At 57.5% G+C, this 24,114-nt stretch overlaps 1 protein-coding gene across 1 annotated transcript; it reads right to left on the bottom strand.

Annotated features, from left to right (window-relative positions):
• Positions 1–10,540: 10,540 nt before the first annotated feature.
• On the bottom strand, positions 10,541–22,234 carry METRNL (meteorin like, glial cell differentiation regulator). Its single transcript, XM_055132591.1, has 4 exons — positions 21,873–22,234; positions 17,053–17,438; positions 11,615–11,674; positions 10,541–11,018 (listed from the first exon to the last, which is right to left on the bottom strand). Exons 1-4 carry the CDS (start codon positions 22,022–22,024, stop codon positions 10,702–10,704), a joined length of 915 nt encoding a protein of 304 aa, XP_054988566.1. The 5' UTR covers positions 22,025–22,234; the 3' UTR covers positions 10,541–10,701.
• Positions 22,235–24,114: the final 1,880 nt, after the last annotated feature.

Genomic DNA, 24,114 nt, shown 5'->3' with positions numbered 1-24,114 from the left:
GGATACCAGAGTCCAGAGAGTCAGACTTGTGTCCTGCTGCTCCCACCCCAGTCTAGGGCTAGTTGGCCACATGGCTCTCGTCTCAATACCGTGTCCCCATTACACAGGAGAGGCCCTTCGGTCTGAAGTCCCAGAGCAGCCAGCGAGAACAAGGACAATTCTCCAACTCTGTAAAGCAAAGACGGAAGGACAACACCTTCAGTCTGCTGCTCCCTTACCCACAGACCTATGGCCATGAGGCTGCAGGGACCATCTGGGGCAGGAAAGCCACCAGCCTACAAGGTGGATTCCGATGGCTTTTTGGCTTTCTCTGAGGCACAGAGGGTCATGAGCAGCACCATCACAGATTGAATGGCCATCAATCAATAAGGGCCTGTCTCCCAAAGAGCTCAGTATGTTGGTTTCAACTCTGATTCCTGTTCACCCACTCAAAACCCCACCAGTTCAGGGGCTGGAGATAGCACAGCGGGTAGGGCGTTTGCCTTGCACGCGGCCGACCTGGGTACGATTCCCAGCATCCCATATGGTCCCCTGAGCACCACCAGGAGTAATTCCTGAGCACAGAGCCAGGCGTAACCACTGTGCATTGCCGGGTGTGACCCAAAAGGAAAAAAAAAAACACCAGTCCTCACTTCTGCTTTGAGACTCCTGTCAGCCCTCGCTGCTGCTGGTGGCAGATGTTAGGGTCATGCTGACCAGCAGGGACACTGGATTTCTCCTATGGGTCTTGTCCCTAGCTAAGTCAACACATGACTGATGACCCATGCCTCCATGCCTTAGCTCTGAGAGCCTGAAACAAGGGGAACTCAGCCTGAGGCAGAGAGGCCGCAGTGTGAGGATACTTCTCAGACTCTCATCTTCACCTGGTTCTTGCTGCACAGCAGAGAAGGGAGCCTGTGAGGCATGACCAGAGCTGGGGGCAGAGTGATCCCACTGGACTCCTGGGACTTCTGTGACTTAGATTGGAAAGGCCCACAAGGCCTTGTTCCGGCCACCAAGCTCACATACCTGCTAACCTTTGGGGAGAGGCACTGGGAAGTGGCTTCTGCCCACCCATACCCAGCTCTCACACCATTCCACTGTCCAGCTGGGACCCAGGAGGAGGGCAGAGAGAGCCCTGCAGCCATGGCCCCCGGGGCCATGGCTGAGAGTCCACAGAACACCATCAGGTGGGAGTCTGCAGGATTGCTGGCCTCTCTCCATGAGCCAGCCTCTCCTGAGCAGGCCCTGTGTCAGTAGGAACTCCCATCCAGTCCTGGCCAGCGAGTCTGCCACGACCAGGCCCTGCATCCTAGCTGGCCCCTGTGTGCCTCCTGACAGGCCTGGTCATCAGCATTTAGGTGAGGAGAATCCGAGGTCACCCAGCCCCTGGACTGACTACTCACCATGGGACCTGCTGCCTGCACAGCCCCCTTCCTGGGAGGAGCAGTTTCTAGAACCCAGATGCCAAGAAAACAGAAGCAAGGACAGGGATCCTGCCTGCCCCCACTCTCCACCCTGACCCCTCCAGGTCAGCTGAGTGCTCACGAAACAGGAAGCAGCACATCTGATACCAAGACATCCTCACTCACATCATACCAGAATAGCCGTTATCTCATCCGGAAGCACAATCAGCCCCTCAGCTCTCTCTTTCCTGGACCCAGGAGGCAGAGCCCTCCACAGGCAGAGGGCAGGGAAGAATGTTCGTTCAGGCCTCAGGTGGGGTCAGCTAGCCAGGGCCCAGGCTCAGAAGAGTACTTGTGGAGAGGGGAGGGTTCCCTCACTGTGGGGGGTGATGGGTATTACCTCAGGAGTTGGTGGCTAAAGCTCATGAGGGTGACAGCTATCCCCTCAGGAGCTGGTGATTGGCATTCATGGGGTGACAGGTGTCACCTCAAGTGTTTATGGTTGACACTATGGAGGTGACATCTGTCCCCTTATGTTCTGATAGTCGGTACTACTGGGCTGACAGGTGTCACCTCAGGTGCTGATGGCTGATGCTTGTAGAAGTGATAAGTATCACCTCAGATGCTGGTAACTAATGCTTGAAGAGTTGACAGATATCACCTTAGATGCTGATGGCTGAACTTGTGCTGACTCTGTCTTTCCTTGATTTGTCTCCAGACTGCTGTATGTGGGTGCATGTTGGCTAGGCTGGGACCCAGAGGGTAAGTGTAGTTCCTTAGTGCAGGGCTATGATCCAAGGCGGTGGGGAGAGAAGCACAGAGCAAGGCTCCCAGCACCCTGTCCCTGGGCCCAGGGGAGTGTCCCTGGGGACAAGTGCTGCTTGACTGTACCAGCGTCCACTAGAGAGGCACCTGCTTGCAGGTACCTGCCTGGCCCAGCTGTGCCCCCACCAGTGCTGAGGCCTGGCCCCCCACAGGGTGGTCTCTCGTGTTGCCATCATGGAGCATCCTTATAAGCTGCCAGGGTCTCAGACATGTACCACTCCATACAACGGTCATGTCTGGCATTCCCAGGCTACAAAAAGTCAACAGAACCCACTTGTCCCAAAATCACAGCACAAGAGACACAGAGCAGAACCCAAGCCTCATGACCACCAAGGTTTCTAGACAAGCATTTGTCCCTGGAAAGAAAACCTGGGCTTTTTCTCGCCCCCTTTTATCTGGAGATGATGCCTTCTGGATAGCCTGCACCCCCTGCACACCACTGGTTTGCTGTAATTCTGTTCTAGGCATTGAGACCAGAGGCAACTCTCAGGGGCCCCAGTGACCGGGCAGCATAGGAGTTGATGGACCCGCTGCAGTGAGCACCCCAGAGCACAAGGAAACATCCCAGGGGGGCTGATGATATGCCAGCCTGAGCCTAGGACCTGGACTGACTGTGGTGTTCCTGGCCTGTGCCCCTGTAAACTGGCCTGAGAGTGGTGTCGGGTGAGAGCCACTGGGCTGGAGGGAGGTCCACACACCTATTCACACCCAGACCCTGCACACAGTCACTCCCTGGTGTTGGTGGGGACTCTCGATGGTGCGAGGAGCAGTGAAGTACCCCCTAGTTGTGGGAGCCTTGGAGCAGGGAGACACTGCAGACCCCAACCCAGCAGGCACCTCTTCTATTTATTGGGGACCTGCCCACCCAGATCATTAGTGCTGATGGGACAAGAAATATATTTTCTCTCTGTGAGGAACAAGGCAAAGGGCCTGTTCTGAGCCAGCACTTGGGGCACGAGAACCACCGAGGAATGGAGTGGGAGCCGTTTCTTGGATGGCACTGGGCACTCCATGGCAGGGAGGAAGGGCGCTGTGTGGGCACATATTGGGGCAGCCTGGCCTTTTGTGTCCATCTTACGGAGCATCCGGACAGTCAAACAAGGACTCCCCATTGCCCTGCAGTCCTGGTACCTGTGGCCAGTCTCAGGAGGAAATGACCATGCACCACCAGTGGGAGGAGCCCTGGACAGGGTGGACATAGTCAAGACCCAGGTCCCCATACCCACCTCCTCTCCTGGAGTGCTGCAGCTGGAGGCCCTGTGGATGGACCAAGCTCACCAGCTCTGCCTGGGCACTCCTGTCCCGGGATCCCTGCCTTCTGCCCACCTCCTCCCCTGCAGCAAGCCCTCACATCTTTGTTCTGTGTTTCTGTAGTGCTTTTATATCTTCCTGATCAAATTGATGACGATGAAAGTATGCAGCTTGGTAAGCAAATTCTTCTAAAGATGGAATTCCAAAGCCCTTGGTGGCCATGCCCCCTCCACGCAGACGCACAAATCACAGCTTTTCTGAACTAAGCTGCCCGGGGAGAGGGTGTATAATGGCTTTTGTTGATTCTGGATTCCGCACGTTCTGGATGCACACCCCATGAGGCCCACTTACATGACCGTGGCCTCACAGAACTGGTTTTCACCTCAGAAGCTTCTGTGACAGGCCACTGTGTTGTGTGCCTGTACCTTGGCCCCAAGCCCAATCTACCTCCTTCCTCCAGGGTTCTTTACCAGTGGTCCCTCATTACAGATGGACAGTGCAGGGACAGGCTAGACCTGGGAAGATACACACCAATGGTGCTGACCATAGAAGGTGGCTCCTCAAGAGGGGACAGGACCCAAAGTGGGCCAGGCTGACCCACTGCTGTGCTTGGGCCTTGCCGTGCACCCAAGGAAACACAGTCTATATTACTCTTCTATACTCTTGTGAGAGAGGGGAAGCAGAGGGTGCAGGGCAAGGGCTATAGGACTTCAGAGCCTGGGACCACGTGCTATGCTGAGGAGACCTTCCCAGCAGCAGGCCCAGACTTTGCCCACTGAAAGAGGCCTCATGTGAGCTTCCTGTAAAGAAGGTCCTTGTGCACAAAGAAGGTCCCTTCCCTGCTGGGCCCACTCTCTGGGGTTTCAAGAACCATACTACACAGCAATATGAAAAGGTGTTTCTGGAGGAGATAACACTCAGACCACGAGGCTGAAGTCACAATCAACTGATACCTACAGGCCCTGCTTGCATAGAAAGTGGGACAAATTCCATTCGGCACAAGGGACACAGGCAGTCTTGCCTGGCCACTCCCACCTCGAAGGCCTGAATTCAACAGTTTAATCAATTAGTGAGCTGGATGCCTCAGTGTCAGCTGTGCTCTAATGAGGCTTCTGCCCCCACCCGTGGGATATATTGTCTTCCTGAGAATCAGGACAGGCTGGACAGGCCTGGGGAGCCAGAAGAGGGTCTGGGAGCCTGGCTTGCGGCCATGCTCAATGCTCAGGCCACGTGGTGCCAGGCCCTCCCTACAGCCAGCTTCCTCCCAGAGCCCAAGCAACAGAGCCAGGAAGTGGCAAGTGCTTAGGCCACTATCATCTGTGGATTAGGATGTAAGGACTCCTGAGGACACCAGATGGTTCCCTGAGGACACTCAGGGAGAGGAAGGGGTGATCCAGGGCTCCTCCCTGCCAGTGCTCCTGAGTTCACATACATGCACAGAGAGGACACACATGTATACAAACAGGCCCCTGTGCACACATGTACACCTGCACATGTGGACCTATGGCTTCACACACCCTTGTGAATGCACAACTGCACACTCCTGTGCATGCACAACTGCACGCACCCCTGTGCACACACCCCTATGCACGCATGCCTGTGTATACACCCCTGTGCATGCACGACTGCACACATCCCCGTGCCACACAGCTGCACACACCCCTATACACACACGCCTGTGTACAAACCCCTGTGCACACATAGCTTCACACACCTCTGTGCGTGCACAGTTGCACACACCCCTATGCACACATGCCTGTGTACACACCCCTGTGCACGCACGACTGCACACCACCCCTATGCACACACACCTGTGTACACAACCCTATGCGCACACAGCTGCACATACCCCTGTGGACACACAGCTACACATACCCATGTGCACACACCTGCTCACACACCCTGGAGACTTTTCTTGAATGTGGGGGGTGGAGGTCACACCTGCTGGTACTCCAGGACTTCTCTTTGTTCTGTGCTTAGGGCCACTCTGGTGATACAAGTCTGAATCTCCCCCAGCTCTCTCCAGGTTGGGTCTGAGTCAGTGTGTTTATATGTGACCATATGTCCATATGAATGTGTCAATGTGTATGAGTATGTGAGTATATGTACAAATTTGTGCTGACACATGAGCAGGTATGTGTGCATGTATATACATGCTTATGTGAGGATGTGTATAGGTTGTATATGCACACATGGGTATGCACATGTAACTGGGTGTATTTGTGATTGTGAGTACATGCACATGTGTGAGGGGTATGTTGTGCAGTAAGAGCATATGTGTACATGTGTGAAAATGAGGTATGGGAACAAGAATGTCATGGGAGCATTGCACATGTGTGCACTCACGCACATGTACATTCTACATCTGAGCAGTGCTTCGTGAGCATATGTACATGTGTGTGCTGTGCATCTGAATAATGGATTGTGTGTATTACATGATGATATGAATAATATGTGCAAATGAATAATAAGCTGACCACATACTCATGGTCCAGCAGCTGCCTTCAGCCTAGTGACAGCCTGGTTCCAGTTGCACCTCAAGCACCATCACCTGGGATTTTCTCTAACCATCTGACATGGAAACTGTCCCAGGCAGGGGTCACAAGCATGGGGCTAGGTTGTGCTCACACAGGGAGACCACAGCCACATCACACTCCATGGTCATCAAACTCTGGAGTATACAAGGACAGCTCAGGGAAAGGACTTTTTACAGGAAGGAACTGTTTTTCTCTTCACTGAGAAGTGTGAAAGGACAGAGGACAGGGACCTGCATGTGAGGCACAGACACTAGCCATTCCCTGTTCAACACTGTTAGCATCACTGTGAGATCATCTGGCAGGTGGTCTCTGGCTCTGCTGAGGTCAGACAATCACATCTGTGCTATAAACATGCTTGCAGGAGCCTCAGAACTGCTCAAGGGGACACAAAATCTGCAGAGAAGGCCCTCATCCATCCCCCTCCAAGCCCAGCAGCAACTAAGGGACCCACCACCTCCCATCCTTCCCTGAGGTGCAGGGAGGGTGCATCAAACAGAGGGGCTGCCAAGAAGGATCCTACATCACAAAAGTCCCATTCAGCGTTCTCTGGCCAGTGAGAGTGGGGTGCACCCCAGGAGTGGGGGGTAGCAGGGTACAATGCTCAGTGCAGGAGCACTGGTGAACTCTGCTGGCTTTCCTGAAGATCTGAGACTTACTGGCCTCACCACCCTTGCCTCAATGTGGGGTCACCTACCCCAGAGGTAAAGTCAGCTGAGAGCACTCAGGAACTAACCTCTGCAGGTTCAAGCCCTGGACACACAGTAGGTCCAGAACAGACTCCCGAAGTGGCTGCTCCAGGCAGATCTTCATGGCCCTGCTGAATGCCTGTTGGACCCCAACCTGCCCAACCCACATCTACTGTCATGTTGCAGGGGAAGAGGGGCTCAATGACCCAGACAGTACAAAGCAGGCAGGCTCCAAGGAGACAGCATGACTGCATGGGCCAGTGGGTCTGTGTGCCTTCTTGCATACAAAGAGAGGAGGGAGAAGGCTTAACGGGGCTATCAGAAGGAAGATGGTCCAAGGTGGACTGGGAGCTGCAGGTGGGTGAGGAGGTGTTGGGTACTAGAGAGATGAGGACAGGACAGGGAGCTTCTGGAAGAACGCTGCCTGGCAGTTCCTGTAACTGTTCTATCTCTGCTCCCTCTTTTGGAAGAATCTCCCCTTGAGAAAGCCCATTACAAAGATGTTTGTCTGTGATAAACTAAGGCCCTCAGATGTGTAAAGGTCTAGTCTGGATAAATTAAGATAGGCATTTGACAAAAATGTAGTTCTCCTTTTGATGGGTACTGGTTCTAAGCAATAAATATTGTACGTGGAAGACGTTGGGACTCTCAGCCCTTGACCCTATGCTTTTTCTCTCTTATTTCTGTCTCTTTTTCTCATGGTGCCCCTGCTTCAAGCTTATTCACCCCAACATGTCCTCAGTGGGGAGTGAGGGGCACTATGGCCAATGGGCACTGCCAGGGGAGGGCCAACCTTTGCCTGGCTTAGATGGTGATTCAGAATGGAAAACCAGGTGTGGGCGGGTGTCCCAGCCCGAACCCACCTGAAAGCAATGGCTCCCCAGGAGCTCAAAGGCTGCAGGTTACAGCACAGCGTCAGACGCAAAGAGCTGGGGGGTGGCGGGGGAGGAGGTGTGGACAGACTGGGGCTTGGGAGAGTGAAGCCCTTTAAACTCAGTGTGGAAGCTGACACACCCCTAAGTCTCCACGTCCAGAGTCACGCTCCCAATTGAAGATTCTGATTGAAGCTCAAGCCTCTTTCCTCAGAGCAGACACAGCACAGCACCTGTTTGCTCACAGGTATGTGGGCCTTAGGAGCCCTACCTGATAGGAAGCCTGGCCTGCAGCTGTGATGACCAGTTCCCTAAATACATTGTTGAGAGCAGGGCGCCTAGTCCTCAGCCTCAGCCCTGATAGGCATCTGGTTGGCCAGTCTCTTCTCAAGCTGCAACCCCCCCCCACCCCCAAGACGGCTGTCTGCCTTCCCCAGCATCTGGAAGTGCTTACACCCCCTAACCCCTCCCACACCCTTCTCTCCCAGCTGCTGCTCTGACACTCGGGACCTGTTGGGCATCTAGACTCCTCCCATAGGGCTCCAGAGCTAGGATGCAGGCATCTCAGGGGGATCCATATTCCTTATCAGGAAAGAAAGGTCAGGGCCTGCTGAGAGGCAGCTGGTCCTCTGCCTCCCTCCCCTTTCCTGGAACTGACCGAGGGCAGAAGGAGCCCCTGCAAACTAGTCATGGCATGCCCTCACTCCTCCCAGACACCAGCTTGGGGATCAAAGTCCTGCCTGAGCCCCCAGCTTCGTATTGCAGCTCCCTTTCCCCCCAGTCCTGCTCCGTCCTGCTTGCCATGGTATCACCTCACATGGATGGGACCCTGCACCTGGCCCAACTATGGCAAATGCCCCCCCACCCCCCCCAGCAGAGGTAGGGAAGCAGCTCCCACATACCCTTCTGGTGATGCCCTGGGTCCCTTGGGGGCTGAGCATGGGCCCTCACACCTACAGTGTGGCCCTAGCATCCCACGCAGGAAACCAAGTGATACAGGCTGTCGGAGGACAGGTGGACTGGCCCTAAAGAGGCTGTAGCCCAGCCATGCCCTGTGGCCCCATGAGTGAATGGGGCAGGGGACAGAGTGCTCTGGCCAGGCCATCCCGCATCGTGTGGCACAGGCGTCAGTCAGCAGGAGCTCCTGGCAGCTCTTCACCTGGCCCTCATTGCAAAGGCCTGGAACTAGGCTCCTCCCACCACTTGGTCCAGGAGCATGGTGAGAAAGGCCAGGTGGAGGACACAGCACCACAGACTGATCCCCAGGACTCAGGTGTGGGGCAGGAACGGCAAAGAACATTCAGAACGGTAGTGGGCTGGCAATGCCCTGGGTGGCCCCTCAGACGTGCTACACCCCCAGTCCCTTGCCAAGGCTGCTGGGGTTGTGCTGGGGAGGGCAGAACTGTGGTGGACTAGACCAGACACCCCTGCAGCCTGGGTGAAGGCCAAGGCCCACATCTCCTCCCACCGGGCCCACAGGGCAAAGGCAAGCCCTGCTCTCTATCCCAGGCAGAAAGAGAAGCCCCAGGCCCAGCCTCTCAGTGCAGCCTTCGTGCTTCCTAGAAAGCTGGAGCGCCTGCCCGGGAGGAGCAGCACTGCCCAGGCCAGCCCCAGATCAAAACCTGACCTTCCAGTTCTGCAGCATCAGCAGGGGCCTCAGTGTCAGCCAGCACCCCTGGAGGCGGCCCAGAAACCCCAAAGCAAGAAGTGGGCAACGGCTTAGCCCCCAGGCAGGAGGCCCAGAGGCCGGCCACTGCAGTCAGGCTCTGGCACTGTGATGGGGTGCTGAGGCCCCGTCCTGTGACTCAGGTCACCACCCACACACACCTGCTTCTTGTTGTGACCTGCATGAGCCCACAGATCTGTGCCAGCACACACCTGTGCCAGCACACACCTGCACCTAGGCACACCTGCACCAGGACACACCTGAGCAAGTACTAATACACACCTGTTAGTAGTTCACGCCTGTACTGGCATGTGCTGCCTCCTATGGACACTGGGGGCAGGGGTTGAGGGGAAGGGACTAATCAGCATCCACTTCTCAAGAGCTGCTTGGGAAGAGGTCACATGACTCACAGACAAGGTGTAGGGTCAGGTTACTACATAATACCCCAGAGACCCTGGTACCAGGTGAACAGTCCTCCACAATTCACATCCTCACAGAACCTGTGAATGTGGCCGTATTTGAAAATGACCCTAGACCAGTATTCTGATGAGAAGGGATATCTGAAGAATGGACACAGAGGCCAGCAGGTGGGGTGAGAACATGCACATGGCAGGCAGGAACAAAGTGTGCAGGCTGTGGACACTGGGCCGGAGGAAACATAGAAGCCTCCGAGTGAGCCACTTTGCATTCGGACTCAACAGGCGAGATGTTGGCCAGTGTCCTCTGGGCCAGGCTCTGTGTGTCAGGAGCCACTGGCCACTCTGAGGACATGGGGGTCACCAGCAGTGGCTGAGGCCAGCCCCCAGGTGAGCCTTACTGTAGGGGGAAGCTGGCATCAGAGGCAGAACTTGGACTAGCAGGAAGGAGGGTTCTGGAGCGGAGGTGGTCAGTAGGAGAGGGGCACATCTGGCTGAGACCTCAAGGGGGGCTTTTCAGGGGTCCCAAGTGCCAATGGCAAGGCTGTGCTGACCCAGGGGAGCATTAACCCGGTGGGGACTTGCTGAACCCTATGTGGACTCCCTTTCCCACCCCGTCACCCCCATTCCCTGCCCCATGCAGGGCTGTGTCCTCCAGATGGAAACCACCTCTGGTCAGAAGCAACCCACCACACTGGGAAAGTAGTTTTGAGAAGAATGAAAAGAAAATTTTTAAAACCTATTTGGCTCCATAAATTCCCATCTGCAGAATCAGCTGAATAGCACCAAACTTTGCCTAAGCCTTGTACAGGGGGCCGGTGATGGGCAGAGGCCAGCTGGCCAGCACAAGGATGCAGAAGCTTCTAGAAATAGTTGGACATCAAAGAAAGGCACGCTGATACTGAAGTTGGTCTCCTAGGGACATTTCTTTTTAAAAAAAATATAATAACTTATTTGCATTTCACAGCACTTCCAATCAGCATCATGAGTTCTTGGGGTCTGGCGTGCGTCCCCCACTGGGGCACCACTGGCCTGTCCCCTGCAGGCCCTGGCACCGCTGGCGTCATTCTGTGCCCATCTCGCAGGGGTTCAGGCCTCTCTCTGCAGCATCCCTGTACATCCTCTGAAAGTCCTGGAAGCGTGGGGCACAGCCTAGCTGGGCCTCCCCAAAGTGCATGTGGCCAGTGAAGAGGAACTGGCCATGGCCTGGCCTCACCCCGCATTCGAGCAGTGTGGTGACCTGCCCCCGCCAGCCCCCACCCTCCGGGGCGGCCCGGAAGACCCTGCTCTTCTGCCGGTACAGCCGGCTCACATGCAGATGGATGGCTGATTCCTGCCTCTCGGGTTCATGGGTCACATTCTGGATGGAGCCTCGGACCACTGTGGAGGGAAGGAGAGGGTCAGCATATGCCACAGAGCATGGGAGAGGCCCGGGACAGCAGAAGGGTGATAAACAGTACCCTCTGCACCTGGTCCTCATCCCAGGCAGGTCAGGTGTGCCCGTCAATAGGATGGCTGTGGTGCCTGCAGCCCTGCTGTCTAGGTCGACAGCCGAGGGGTCAAACCAGCTCCCCCCAAAGCCCCGCTCCAGCCTGTCTCAACTTGGGGCGGAAACAAGGAAACTCATGGGGGACTGAATCACCAAAGAGATAGTGGGTAGGCATGTGGGTGGCCAAGGCCTGACACCCTTGGGGCAGGAAAGACCATGCAGGATGTGTCCTTGGGCCTGGGGGTGCCAGTTTTCCGATGGCAGAGTCCCAGCAGCCCAGAACACAGACAAGGGCCAATCAGCTTCAGGAGGGTCCCACTGTCCCTACCCCTGGGCAAGGGGCTTACAGTGCACAGAAACGATGGTCTCCAGTGACAGTTCCGAGTCACTGTCCTTAGAGGTGCCCCCCTCCCTACACCCCAAGGAAACTGGAAGAGCCTGGCTGAAAGAGGGTCTCCCTCCACACACAGATGCCCTGAGCACTCACCAAAGTCGCTGGTGCAAATGGCCAGGAGCACCTCAGTGTCACTGCAGGGGCGGCAGGGGGCTGTGGGGAGAACAGACACACGTTTGGGAGCGGTCACCCCAGTTTCTTATGAAGGTCTCTATGTGGGAGTGGCCAGCATACACCCAGTGCAGGCAGTGCCCAGAACAGACGGGGCCTGGTGGGATGGAACTCGCCTGCTCCCACCTCAGAGCAGGCCGGGCAGCTCTGCTGGACCCACAGCACTGGCCACGAGACCATAGATCTTCAGCGACAACAAAAGCTGTATCCCTCACACTTGCTGCCCACCTGTCTTCACTCAGGGATCATGGCCCCACCCACACTGCTTGGCCCCAGGTCCAAAAGCCACCAAGGTACACAGGGCTGGCTGGTTGGCCTTGTCCCCATCTACACCCAGCTCCAAAACACAAGAGAACTGCAGCCCTCACCCCTCTTGCCTCAGTACGGCCCTCTCCCAACCCTGCCTGAGCCCTGGATCAGGGGACTCATCCCTGGACATCTTTTGGGCACTTCTGGTTTCTGGAATCTCATCAGAGTCCCCAACTCCTGGGGAGCTCCTCCAGCTGAGCGGGGCCTTCCCTGTGGCCTCCCTCCCCGCCCCCAATGTCCTGGTTCTGCTTCCAGGGAGACCTGGGCCAGGTCAGCAGAGAGCTTGTTGGCAGCAGTGGCACCGTGGGATGCCCACAAGGGTCTGGGCAAAAGCTCTTGTGGCTCATGTGAAGGCCTCAACCACTGCTTTGGGATTCAAGAGTTTGGCATATGTTTCCTAACTCAGTTGAAACTTAGGTTGAAAATCTCAAGGAGAAAAGTCTTCCTGATCAGGCCATCTGGTGAAGAGAATCCCATCCAAACAAGACCTGTCACCTCACAGACCCACACTGCTGCACCCTCACCTGCCCAGGCCATTATGCGCCATGGCTCAGGGGCCATCATGGGACAGGGACAAGCAGCTGCCACAGTCGGGGACCGACAGCAGCTCGGGAGGTGCTTGGGCCTGGCAGGGAGGGGCATCAGCATAGACCTTGGACCAGGACACCCCAGTAGCTCGGGCTCTGGGGAGCAGGGTGGGTGTGGCGCCCCAGTGCATTCAGCAAGGCCTGACTCATGAGGCTGTCAGAGAAATGGGAAGCTGTGGAACAAGAAGAGCCTGATGCACGGGCACCCAGCCCAGAGGCCACCACGCCTGAGGAGAGGAGTGGCAGTACCCAGGCCTGGCTGAGGGGCATGTGGCCGGAGCGTTTCCATCCTGAAAGACAACCTGCAGTCACCAGGCTGAGGGTCCTGCACTTGCAGCAGCTGTCTGGTGGGGAGGTGGGTCAGTGAGCTGGGCCCTGGATGACCACAGCCCCCAGTGCCCTGGTGGAGAGCACTGTGAGGGGGGGGGGGCGGGAAGGGTGCAGGTTGGACTCCGGAGGTCACATGGACCTCCCATGTGTGCTCCCGACTGAGCCTGTAGCTAGCCTCACTCTGGAAGTGCTGGGTCCTGGGTCACAGCTGACGCTGGAGGCCAAAGGTGCTGACACGTGCCTGGGCCTCCTGCTCTAGCTTGCGTTGGCTGCTACAGCCTCAGACCCTTCCCAGAAGTCTTGCTGAATTGGGGCCACTGGCAGCTAAGCTGGTAAAACTCCTGCAGACTTCCTGCACCTGAGCCTTGTGATACATCACCAGTCACTAGGGTGGGAAACCTGCCCATGGATGCCAGGAGAAGTATCCTGTTTCCAATCTGGAAACAGTGACTGACTGAAGCCAGGCTGCAGGTGGAGCATCATGTGGCTTCAAGTCTCATGGGGAAAGTGGGGAAGCTAACACACAGGAACCTTCCTGATTCCTGGACAGGAGAGGGTGGGGATCGATGGCTCCGGAAGGCACAAGACAACGTGAATGAAGAAAACTGGGCTATTGGCCAGGACCCAGGAGAGGACACGGGTGCATGCGGGGCTCCGATGTCTGCAGGTCAAGATCTGGTCCCAGGCAGGGGCAAAGGAGTGAACAGACAGATGGGCAACTCCCACAGGGAAAGTTGATCCCACACACCAGTCTCAGCACAGCATGGGGGCCTTGGAGACGAAAGGCAGCCAGGTGGTGCTGGGCCTCTGGTATCTGGGCAGCTGCAGCGCCCTGAGATGACCCAGCCGGCCGCTGACTCCTCCACTAGGCCAGGCTGCTTCCTCCCTCCCTCCCTCCCTCCCACTTCCTGGTGAGGAAGCCAGCACAGGCCGCACCCTGGCCCAACCTCCTGGCCCAACCTCCGGACAGGCTCGGGGTGATCCTCCTCTCTGCTTCCAGGAAATGAGAGGGCCACTTTTTCACTTCCCCTCAGCCCAGCAGGAGACCCAACCTTTGAGAGGACAGAGTAGGCATCTTGTCAGGGGGCTCAGCAGGGACCACTTGCTGGGCTCATCAGACAAACGGGTTTTATGGGGTAGGGGGCTGGAGAGTGATACTCACTAGCTCCAGGGACCCAAGCCCCACACTCTGCCAGTTGCAATGGGGTGACCCCCAGATCTCATAGCACTGCTGACTTGTCCCATCCCTGTCCCCAGGGCCTGCCTGAGTGGGCATCAACCAAACCCGAACTTGTGGCAGGACCACAGGGGCAGGGAGAATGAGACATGATGCTTGGCCTTAGCACGAAGAACAGAGTTTAAGTGGAGTCAGACACAGGCACCAGGCAGGCAGGCCACAGACCCAGAGCCATGCAGATCTCAGGGGCCCTGAACTGCCCTCTTGGGCCACCTTCACAAGTCCCCTATTGTCCCAGTGAGGCTCCTGGTGCCCAACATCCTGAGAGCACTGGGACTCAGGGAGCATGCCAACTCGGTGCAGCCACTAGTCCTGGACCTACAGTGGTTCTGAGTACCTGGACTCCACCCATCTTAGGTGGTTGGACATTTCCTGCCTTCATCCATGAGGCTGGGGCCCATGACAAGGCCCTCAAGGAAGCGGGCAGAGTAGCTCAGCCTGGTGCTGGTTCGTAAGAGGAAGCGCCAGACAACAGAAAGGCATATCACACTCTTGAAAGCAGCAAGAACACCCCATTGTCTCGTGGGAGCCCCATTCTCTGAAGTCAGTCAGGCGGGGCGCAACTCACAGCCAGCCCCAACATGATTCCACCCACAGACAGTGGTCCAGCTTCACTGACCCTCCGCGGTCGCAGTCAGCCCACGGTGGGAGCCAGGAGCACAGCAGGAGAGCTGCCGGCCGGGACTTCCCTGACGCCAGATGGCCAGCACCACATTCCACATTCCGTACCCATTCCTTTGGCATTAAAGGCTTAGGGGCCCAGCCCCTGATGAAAGGGGGACACCCCAGGGAGAAGGGAAGCTCGGCTTCCCCCAACCCTGCTACCCAGGGTCCTCAGGAGGTAGTGGTGGTGGTGGTGGCAAGGCCCCTGGGGGAGGACACTTTAACCCTTCCTATCTCAGCTCTGGAGTCCAGGCCTCTGACCACAGGGACCTTGGGTCACTGGGTAGGCAGGACTGAAGGCACCCTAGGGTTGGGCAGTGGACATCTGTGGGAAAAGTAAAAGGGAAACCCTAGACAGGATTTCCCTTTTACTTTCAAAAATAAAGTTTACTTTTGCCCCAAAGGCCCTAGGTATCCCATTGGGTCACTGCAGTGTCCAGTGTGGCTGCATGTCCTGTGTGGCCCAGGGGTGTGTGGGTGTAAGCACATGCCATGGTCAGATGAGCAGTCCAAGGAACCCCTAGAAGCTTGACAATGGCCACTGCCCTGTCCACTCCCTGCTCCAATCTACAAACCTGGTGCCAGGAGTTCAGCTACTGCCCAGCAGGGACAGAGAGAGAATCTCAGTGACCTGAGGGCCAGGCCACGGGGCTCTGAGCTGTTCAAGTGACAGCCAACACCACAGTACACCCTGTCCAACAAACAGAGAAGCAAGAGCAAACGAGAACAAGCCACAGAGAACATAGGCCACTGTCCTGAAGACGAAGACACATCCAAGCACCCAAGCTGGAGGAACGGTGACAAGTCCCTTATGCACTGTTCCCACCACAGGTGAGAAAGAAACTTGGATTGTGGTGATCGTGTTTCTCCAGATAGTTTTTACTAAGAGTTTATCTCCAGGTTTCCAGACTCTTCCCCATCCCACCTCACCCCTGGCAGTGCTGTGACCTTGTAAAGGCCGTCACAGTTAAAGTTTACTCAGGCCCTGGGGGTGCAGGCACGTGCAGGGCTGTGTGCGGGGATCCCGCCTGTCATGGCCCCTCTCCCAGTCCAATTAAGATCAGAGAAGGATTCAAGACTACGAAAACTGGTCCAAGCCAAGAGGCAGAACCCTAAAAGGTGAACTCCTCATCAGGAGGAAAGTATCTCAAACTCAGCACATCTGCTTTCCCCAGAGGGACACAGGGAGATGTGGGGGGTGACCACCTCATCTCACCATGCTGATGTCTGAGCCATCCCCAGCACTACGGCACAGCAGTACCCTGCCTGATCACAGTGTTGCCCTCACCCTATCACCCTCGCAAGCCCCCTTGTCCTGCATGCAGAACAACCCAAATTCACAGCTGGCCCCGGGGGAGGCACCTTGCTACCAACCAGCCAGGGATGGACAGTGGCGGCCTCACAGAGAAGCCATGTCTCTGAAAGACAGGAACCCTGCACTTCTCCCCAGGGGCAATGTTAGGAGACAGCAGTCAACCCCACACACGCTCCCTGTGTGTGAGGGTTTCAAGAGCTGCAGCACGAGAGTACAGTTTGTGCTGAAGACTCCTGTGTTGATTAGTCCTCTGTGGTGACTATGTTCAATGGTGACTATGCTCACAGGCGACCATTTCTCAGTGGTGACTAATTCTCAGTGGTAACCACTGAGTAGTGACTACACTCAGTGGTAACTGTGGATGTTGAACCACTTGACAGGACCCCCACCACGCTCGTGTACTCATTTCTCAGTGGAGACGGTGGCATAGGTTTGCTCCTTTCCTCAGACCCCCTCTTTGCAGGAAGGGAAGATTGGCCCTGTCCTAAGGATTCTGAGCAGTGGCCCCTGCTGGACAATGGAGCACGCCAAACAGAGGCCAGGAGAAGATCCCCACAGTAACCAGTCCTTGGTGGTGAATACACTAAGTGGTGACTAGTCATTGGTGACTAGTCCTCGGTGGCGACTATGCTAAGTGGTGACTAGTCCTCAGTGGCAACTTGTTTCAATGATGGCAACTCCTTCTCAGGGATAGTCCTCAGAGGATGCGCATCTCCAAAAGCTAGGCCCACTGTCAGATCTCTGCTCTGACTATGGTGATTGTCAGGGACACCTGCTCATCCCCACAAACAACTCTTTGGAGGGGCACTGTTTTGCCCTGTCTGACATCTATCCACCCCAAAGAGGGTAGCTAAGGGGCTGTGGGGGCCTTAGGAGCCTAGCCTGGGGGAGGTGCCAGGGAGGCTGAGTTCCCACTCACCAGGGCGTGTGTGCAGATCCGGGCCCATGCGCCTGCCTGCCAGCTCGTACTGGAAGCCAGTGGTCCTCCTGCTGATGTCCTGCTGTGGCGTGGCCTCCACAAACAGGCCACCCTGTTGGAAGTCGAAGCAGTGCACACGGCTGGGCCCAGGCTCTCCATCCTGCACTAGCAGTGTCAGTTCTCCAGTTTTTTCCAAATAAATATTGGCCCCCGAAGCATCCTGGAGCGGCTTGATGCACAGAGTCAAGTGCCGGGAGGGCGAGAAGGTGTTGGGGCGCAGGTTGACGATGAGCGCCCCGGTGGGGTACAGCCACTGGACAGTGCCCGCGGAGCAGCGCAGGTACACCTGCTCCACCTCTTTCCGATGGGCCTCGTGTGTCAGCCCACTGCAGAGGAGGAAAGAACACATCTCAGTCAGGCCACTGCACCAGCTGCCCAACCCCATATGCCATGCAGCCACGGGCCTACCCAGGAAGGGCTGCCATTGGCCCCTCATCCAGGTCCAGAGACTGGTGAGTCCTCAGCCCTCTTGGGGTCCTACACTGAGGTGTGGCATCACTGAATTGGGGGCATAGGATGCAGTGACCAAGAAGGGTTAACACGTTTCCAAAACAGAGTCAAGGAAATAGCAGCAGGACCCAGACCCAATCAGGCTCCAGAGGACTCGGGGGCGGGGGGGGGGGGGTGGGGGGGAAGCAGGGCTGGGGTTGGGGAAAGGCATAGTGTGAAGACATCGGCATATTCTAGTGGCAGGGGCTGGGGCTGGAGAGACAGTACAGCAGGTGCTCGCCCTGCATGCGGCAGACCTCAGTTCGATCCCCAGCATCCCATAAAGTCCACCAGGAGTGATTCCTGAGCAGAGCCAGGTGTAACTCCTGAGTACCACCAGGTGTGGTACTCATCAACTCATCAGGAAAACACATAACATGTGATGTGATGCCAGAGACTGAACTGGGGCTAGCCAAGTGTAAGGCAAGTGCCTCACCCCTGTATTCACTCTCTGCATCTTATTTTTAAAATAAAGTCAAACGCAATCAAAACAAGATACCAAGTAGGGGAAGGGCCCCCACTGAGGGCAATAGGTCAGCAAGCGTCTGGCCTCCTGCTTAATGCTAAAAAAATTGTCAGTATTCCAGGCCAGGAAGACAGCTTAGCAGATAGGAGCACATGCTCTGCATTTGGGAGCCCACGGGTAGATTCTTGCGTCCATTGGCAGACTCCAATCACACAGTACGATGCCAGGAACAGGAACAGCCCCTTAGCACTGCTAGATGTGCCATGGGTGTGTACAACACACGCACACACACAAGCATTTTTCAGGTCCTGAGTCAACTTACCTACATTATGTTTTTAGGAAACTGAAACCATCAAAAATGCTAGTTTCCATTACTTGAAATGTTAATGTAAATGTCAGCTTGTGTTAACAGCCACGTCACAGCTACAGCAGTCCTGGAGCTGACCCAGGGACTTCAACTTGGGGTTTTATTACACGAAATTTGGTTCTGATCAGATCTCAGGCAGGTTCACCCACATTCTTAGGATTTTTATGCGGAATAAACAATGCTATATTCAGAGTTCTGGCCTGAAAGCATTCCCAGAAACCCTTTCTTCGAGGAGAAAACACATAACATATGGTTTGCATTCACTCTTGGTGACTCATAGTCCAGCCTGAAAACCCTCACTTTTCATACGACAGGCCAGCTGCAGACTTGGGTTGCAGTCATCCAGCAGACCACATCAGAGGGATCTATCAGTGAGGTGAGCCCTCTCCTAGCCCTGCTCCCCGCCCCCACAAGGCCCTGGGTCATGGGCAGCCTGCCCGCCCTCAGACGCCAAGCAGAGCTGCACACGTGGGACAGGCTTACAAATGACAGTCAAATAAAACTCATACAACCTCGTTGGACCCATCCATGGGGACGGGCGTAATTACAGTGCAGTGTGAAAACATCAGAATCCATGGGGAGTGGCTGCCACAGATGACTATAATCAGCTCTGCACTCAGGCAGCCCAAACAGACTATCAGAGCGGTCCTCCTCGCTTGTCTCCAGCCCCAAGGGTCAGCTGGACATGAACCCCACACCCAAGCACCAATCATCAACTCTCCTGACCACAAAAGTCATTCTGCCCATAGCTTCACTTCCCTCTTGGGGGGCAGGGAGGGCTCAAGGGCCGAGGGAGACACGCCAGAGGCTTTGGGTACCTCTTCTGAGTCACTGTCATCAAACAGCAGCAGAGAAATGGGACCAAGTGCACTCTCCCACATCTTGGGCAGGGCCAGAGGGACCCCTCGTGGGCAGTACTAGTCAGCCCACAGCTGCTGGCAATAGGAAGCAAAGTGCAAATATAGTCACATGCACCATATGGGCACCAAGCACAGGCAGGAGGACAATCACTATTTTGCCCTCTAATCAACGTCCTCCTCACTGCTGACAGAAAAGGGGCCTATGCCCCCACCCCTGCCAACCAGGGGAGCTTTCAGCCCTTGGCTCCCATCTGCCTCATCTCACCTTTCCTAAAACATCAAAACTGACAAGGATCCGATCAAACAGCCATATCACAAATGACCACGTGAAATTCGAGAGTGTGTGATGTGCAAGACTCCAATTAAACATCTCCCTGTACAGAGAGACCCCTACACACACACACAAGGGCCCATGCGAGTCAAACCTGTCACTCTCAGTTCCCAGTGACAGCAAACTTGGGAAAAACTCCAATTAGGAGGTGCATACACTAGTGATAGGTGTGCATGGAAGACCACCAATAACAGAACTGTGAATCACAGAACCTCAGTCAATTTTTTAAATTATTTTTTTAAAAGATGAGAAAAATGGAACCCCAAACCTTCCAATCATGCAGTCTTGCTGAAGAGCAGAAACAGTGCACATAAACTCATGGATGATGGAATTTCAGGACTTTGACATGGAAGGCAGGAGAGGTGCTAAGCCAACAGGAATAGAGTGATTTTTCTGACATTACACTGCAGCTACAGGTTGCAGAAAAACTGCTTCATCAACCTCAGGAAACAGAAACACATGGTTTAATCTTGAATTATTTAAAGGAAATAATTTTACCTAAAAAAGACAGTTTGGGGAAGAGGCCCAACCCCAGTTGATTTGGGGACTTTCTGAAGCCAGCAGAGCCCAGAGACTGGCTCCAAGAGCTCTTGTTGACTAGAGTCGGAAGGGACAAAGGAGGTCCAGGGGAGGAAAGCCTCAGGAGGCTGTGGCCATCCCCACCCCTTCACCTTGCGAGGGTGAGGCCTGCAACACCCTGCACACTGCCCACCGAGGAGCTGCAGGGGAAAGTTCATGGTCCACCTTTATTGCCACTGCCTAATCAAGAGTAGGGCGCCGTCCTGCCTCCCGCACACACAGAGACGAGGATTTCAAAACCTGCTGCTTAATTGCTTGGAAACACCCAGAAACACATTTCAGCACGTCAGGAGTCATACAGAGAGCTCCCTCCCTATCAGAGATCAGCATCTGAGCTCACTGGGGCTCGCACCGCCCTTTGCCAGCTTTGGAACAGCTCATAAAGTCATAAATGCTACGGAGTCAGCAAGCAAACCAGCATGCCTGGATTTCAACAGAAAATATCTGTCAGATGATCTGTGGAGAATATTGATAACCAGGGGGTGGGGGTTCACGCTCCACCAGGGCCTGGCCCTCCGGGTCCTGCCTGCACCTGCGTCCAGCTCTGTCCTTGGTTGAGAGAGGGGTGCTTGCACCTGAGAAGGCGTGTGGGGGTTGCCAGCAAGGACGGAGGGAGGAGTCCCTGATCATCCGGTAGAGGACAGGGAGCACTGCCAGGTGGGGGTCAGGCAGAGCCAGGAGTTGGCTGCTGCCTGACTACCGCCTCACTCCATTGCCTGTGCAAACTCGGGCTCACCGGGCAGAGCGGGTTTCCGTCTTAGATCTGAGGCAGTTTGGAGGGAGCTGATGATTCCTCCGGCTGAGGTTGCAGAGGGGAGTTTAATCAGCAGCAAGGGGCCAGGGCGCCTGTCAGCTTGAGGCTCCCTCCGCTGTGCTGGCGCCAGAGCTCCGCGGGCCAGCCCTCCCCCAGAGCTCGGCGGCAGCCCCATCTCAGGGCCTGGGCCCGGCAGGGGAGCGTGGGCACCGCAGTTCCAGCTTGGGGGATGCGAGGGAACCCCCCCCCCCCCAGTGTCTCCTAAGACCCGAGCCCAGGCATCTCCTCTGCCCACGCCCTACGCCGGGGTCACCACTCAGCCTTCTCCAAAAACCAACTTCACTCAGAATGCGGGGGGGTGGGGGCCCCCCGCACCAGGCCCCACACTGACTCTTTTCATGAACTCACGGGGGAGGGGGGTGGAGAGGGACCTCGACAAGACCGGCCGGGACACGGCTCCTCGGCGATCTGCAAACTCGGGAACCCGCAGCTTTCCAGCCCACCACCTCGGCTTCGTCCCCGGGAGCGGCCGCGGGGGCATCCGGCCCGCGCGCACCGAGACCCGCACCCCGGAGGGTCGCCCGGCCCCGCGCAGCGCCAAGGGCGGCCTGACCTTCACGCGGGCTGGGGGCCGGGGGCCGGGCCGGCCCGCAGCGCCCCGCGCACAGGTGTCCGCTCCCCGCAGACCCGAGGACACTGCCTGCGCAGCCCGGAGCGCGGGCCCCGGAGCGACCCCCACCGGCCGCCGGGGCCGGGCGGGCCGGGCCGGCGGGCAGAGCCCCGCGCTCCTCCGGGCAGCGGCGCGGCGCCGCGGGCCCTTTTGTTCTGGGCTCGGGGAGGGGGCGGCCGGGACCCGAGCGGCCGCGGAGCCGGCCGGGCGCCGCGGGGTGTGGGACACGGGGGCGCGGACTCACCTCCCCTTCCAGCTGCACAGGTCGCTCGAGTACTGCGCGCCCGCGCCGCCCAGCAGCGCCAGCAGCGCCAGCAGCACCAGCGGCGCCAGCGGCGCCAGCGGCGGCCACCGCTGCCCCGCGCGCCCCGCGGCCGTGCGCGCCGCTCCCCGCATGCTCTGGCCGCGGCCGGGCGGCCGGCCCGCGCCCGCGCTCCGGCAGACCCTCGACGCCAAGCGGCCGGCGGGTCACGTCGCGCGTCCCCGCTGCCCCCGGCGCGGCCGCCCGCCCATCCCGGCCGGAACCGCGGCCGCCCGAGCCGCCGGACCGCGCGCAGCCCTGCGCCCGCCGCCGCCGCCAGAGACAGAAGTTGGAGGCGGCGACCAGCCCCGGCTCAGCTGGGGGACGGGCCCGGCCTCCCGCCACGCCCCGCGCCCCGCCCCGCGCGCCGGAACCGCCCCCCGCGTCCGCTGGCGCCCCAAGCCCCGCGCCCCGAGCCCCTCGTGCCGGCCGGCGCCCCGCGCCTCCTGCGGCGCGCCCCTTGCGGCGCGCCCCGCGCCCCGCCCCCGACACCCCGCGACACACGCCCCCGGCCCCGCCCCCGGACTCTGGCGCCCCGCGCCCCATCCTCCTCGGCCCGGGCTGGACGCTGCGGGAAGTGGCCAGCAGGTGTCTGGGCGCTGGAAGAGGGTCGGGCCAGACACTGAGACTAGGAAAAGCAGCGCGAGGGGAGGAGGAGTGTCCGAGAGAGAAACGCGGAACTGGACCACAGAGCCCGAGCCGGGGTGGGGGCGGGGGGCGGGGGGTGGCGGAGGGAGGGGTCCGGTACCAGGTATGGAACCCTGAGACCCCGTGTTGTAGGCCCTATAGGGACCGGTGGCGCCTGGCGGTGGGCCCCGGGACGCCGCCCCTGCTCCGCTGGCCGGTCTGTTGCCAGAGCACCGCGGTCCGGGGACTGCTCTCCCTCCCCACCGCGGGCCGCATTTAGGCTGATCACGCGGGCCACTGTCCCCACTACGGGTTCTTCCTGGGTCTACGACCTTGCTGTAGGATGCATGCCGACAGTCGCGTCTCGTAGATTTGACTTACCAGCTCATGTCCCCCGTGCAGAGAATCTCTGAGATGCTTCAGAACCCCAGCATAGTGAGTACCACTTGGGGGACTGGACTCTAAGTCCACCCAGCCCGGTGCTGCTCAGCATGGGGCCTGAAATCAAGAGGCAAAGCTTAGAGCGGGTGGGGCAAGGCTTCTGGCGGTAGGGGGCACCCAGGCGGCCCCCACAACCCCAAAGTAGACTTTTCTCTGCTTTCTGACTGGGGTTGGTCTCAGTTCCAGAGCAATGCCAGACCCTGTTTTCCAATTTCCAGGCAAGACACATTTTAGGAGGAATGTCATGGCTGCAGGCGAGGGAGACTTCAGGTGCCCCTGGTTTGGGGCGTTTCACAGGCAAGACATTTGGAGGTGTGTTGGGAGCCAGGGAGCCCTGTCTGAAGAAGCTGCAGAGGCAAGGGGCCTAGGCCGTGGATGCTAGGGGTGCATGCAAGGGCAGGGTCACCCACGGGGGTCACTGCCGAGGGAACGCCCAGAGCAGCCAGCCTGGCCAGGGCAGGGGAATGCTGTCCTTGGCAGAAGGTCAGGGTTAGGGAACTGCCATCCTCGGCAAAGGGACCCAGAGCAGCTCCAGTACTGAAGGGCAGCATCCTGGAATGTATGTCCCTAATGGACACTGTGAGGACTGGGCGTGGGAGTCTTGAGGAGCATGTGTAGAGACGGGCTCTGGGCCCTAGGGAGGGGGCCGGCCAATTCCCACACACAGCCGGCTGCCCCACTCCTCCCATCTGTCCATAGCTGTAACCCCTTCTACAAGCTGTTGCCAGCCCGCCCACCCACCCACAAGGTCCTCCCTCGGCAGGTAGCTTTAAGTTCCCTGGCTGTGTTGACCCTAAAGAGTTTTTCCCTGCCCAGACTCTTACTTCCCAGGCAACCGAACCCCCAGTGACAGTGATGCTGCAGCAGGGTAGGTACCTGTGGGGCCTGGGGTGGGCCCGGTGCAGGCTCTGCCCAGCCACGTGGCCCAGGCCCTTGTCTCTAGAGCCAGGAGTGGGTCCACATGCGGAGGGGTCCCTTCATTGGTCAGTCATGGGTGCCTGCTCAGTACTTAGATGAGCCCTGTAGGGTCATGTTTGGGTGAGGGTCTGACCTTGCCACTATCACACCTGTTTCCTGAGAAGCCCTTCCTATTGAGGACACAGATACCTCTGTATTC

This window comes from Sorex araneus, chromosome 3, assembly GCF_027595985.1.
Source record: "Sorex araneus isolate mSorAra2 chromosome 3, mSorAra2.pri, whole genome shotgun sequence".
Taxonomy (NCBI): Eukaryota; Metazoa; Chordata; class Mammalia; order Eulipotyphla; family Soricidae; genus Sorex; species Sorex araneus.
The sequence above is the reverse complement of the archived record's forward strand: the minus strand, read 5'-3'. Positions and strand labels throughout refer to the sequence as shown.

Coding starts and splice junctions, on each gene's coding strand:
- METRNL (XM_055132591.1), bottom strand. CDS start 22,024: ATGCGGGGAGCGGCGCGCACGGCCGCGGGGCGCGCGGGGCAGCGGTGG. Junction 17,439..21,872: donor CTGTGCAGCTGGAAGGGGAG/GTGAGTCCGCGC, acceptor CCTCCTCTGCAG/TGGGCTGACACACGAGGCCC. Junction 11,019..11,614: donor CATTTGCACCAGCGACTTTG/GTGAGTGCTCAG, acceptor TTCCCTCCACAG/TGGTCCGAGGCTCCATCCAG.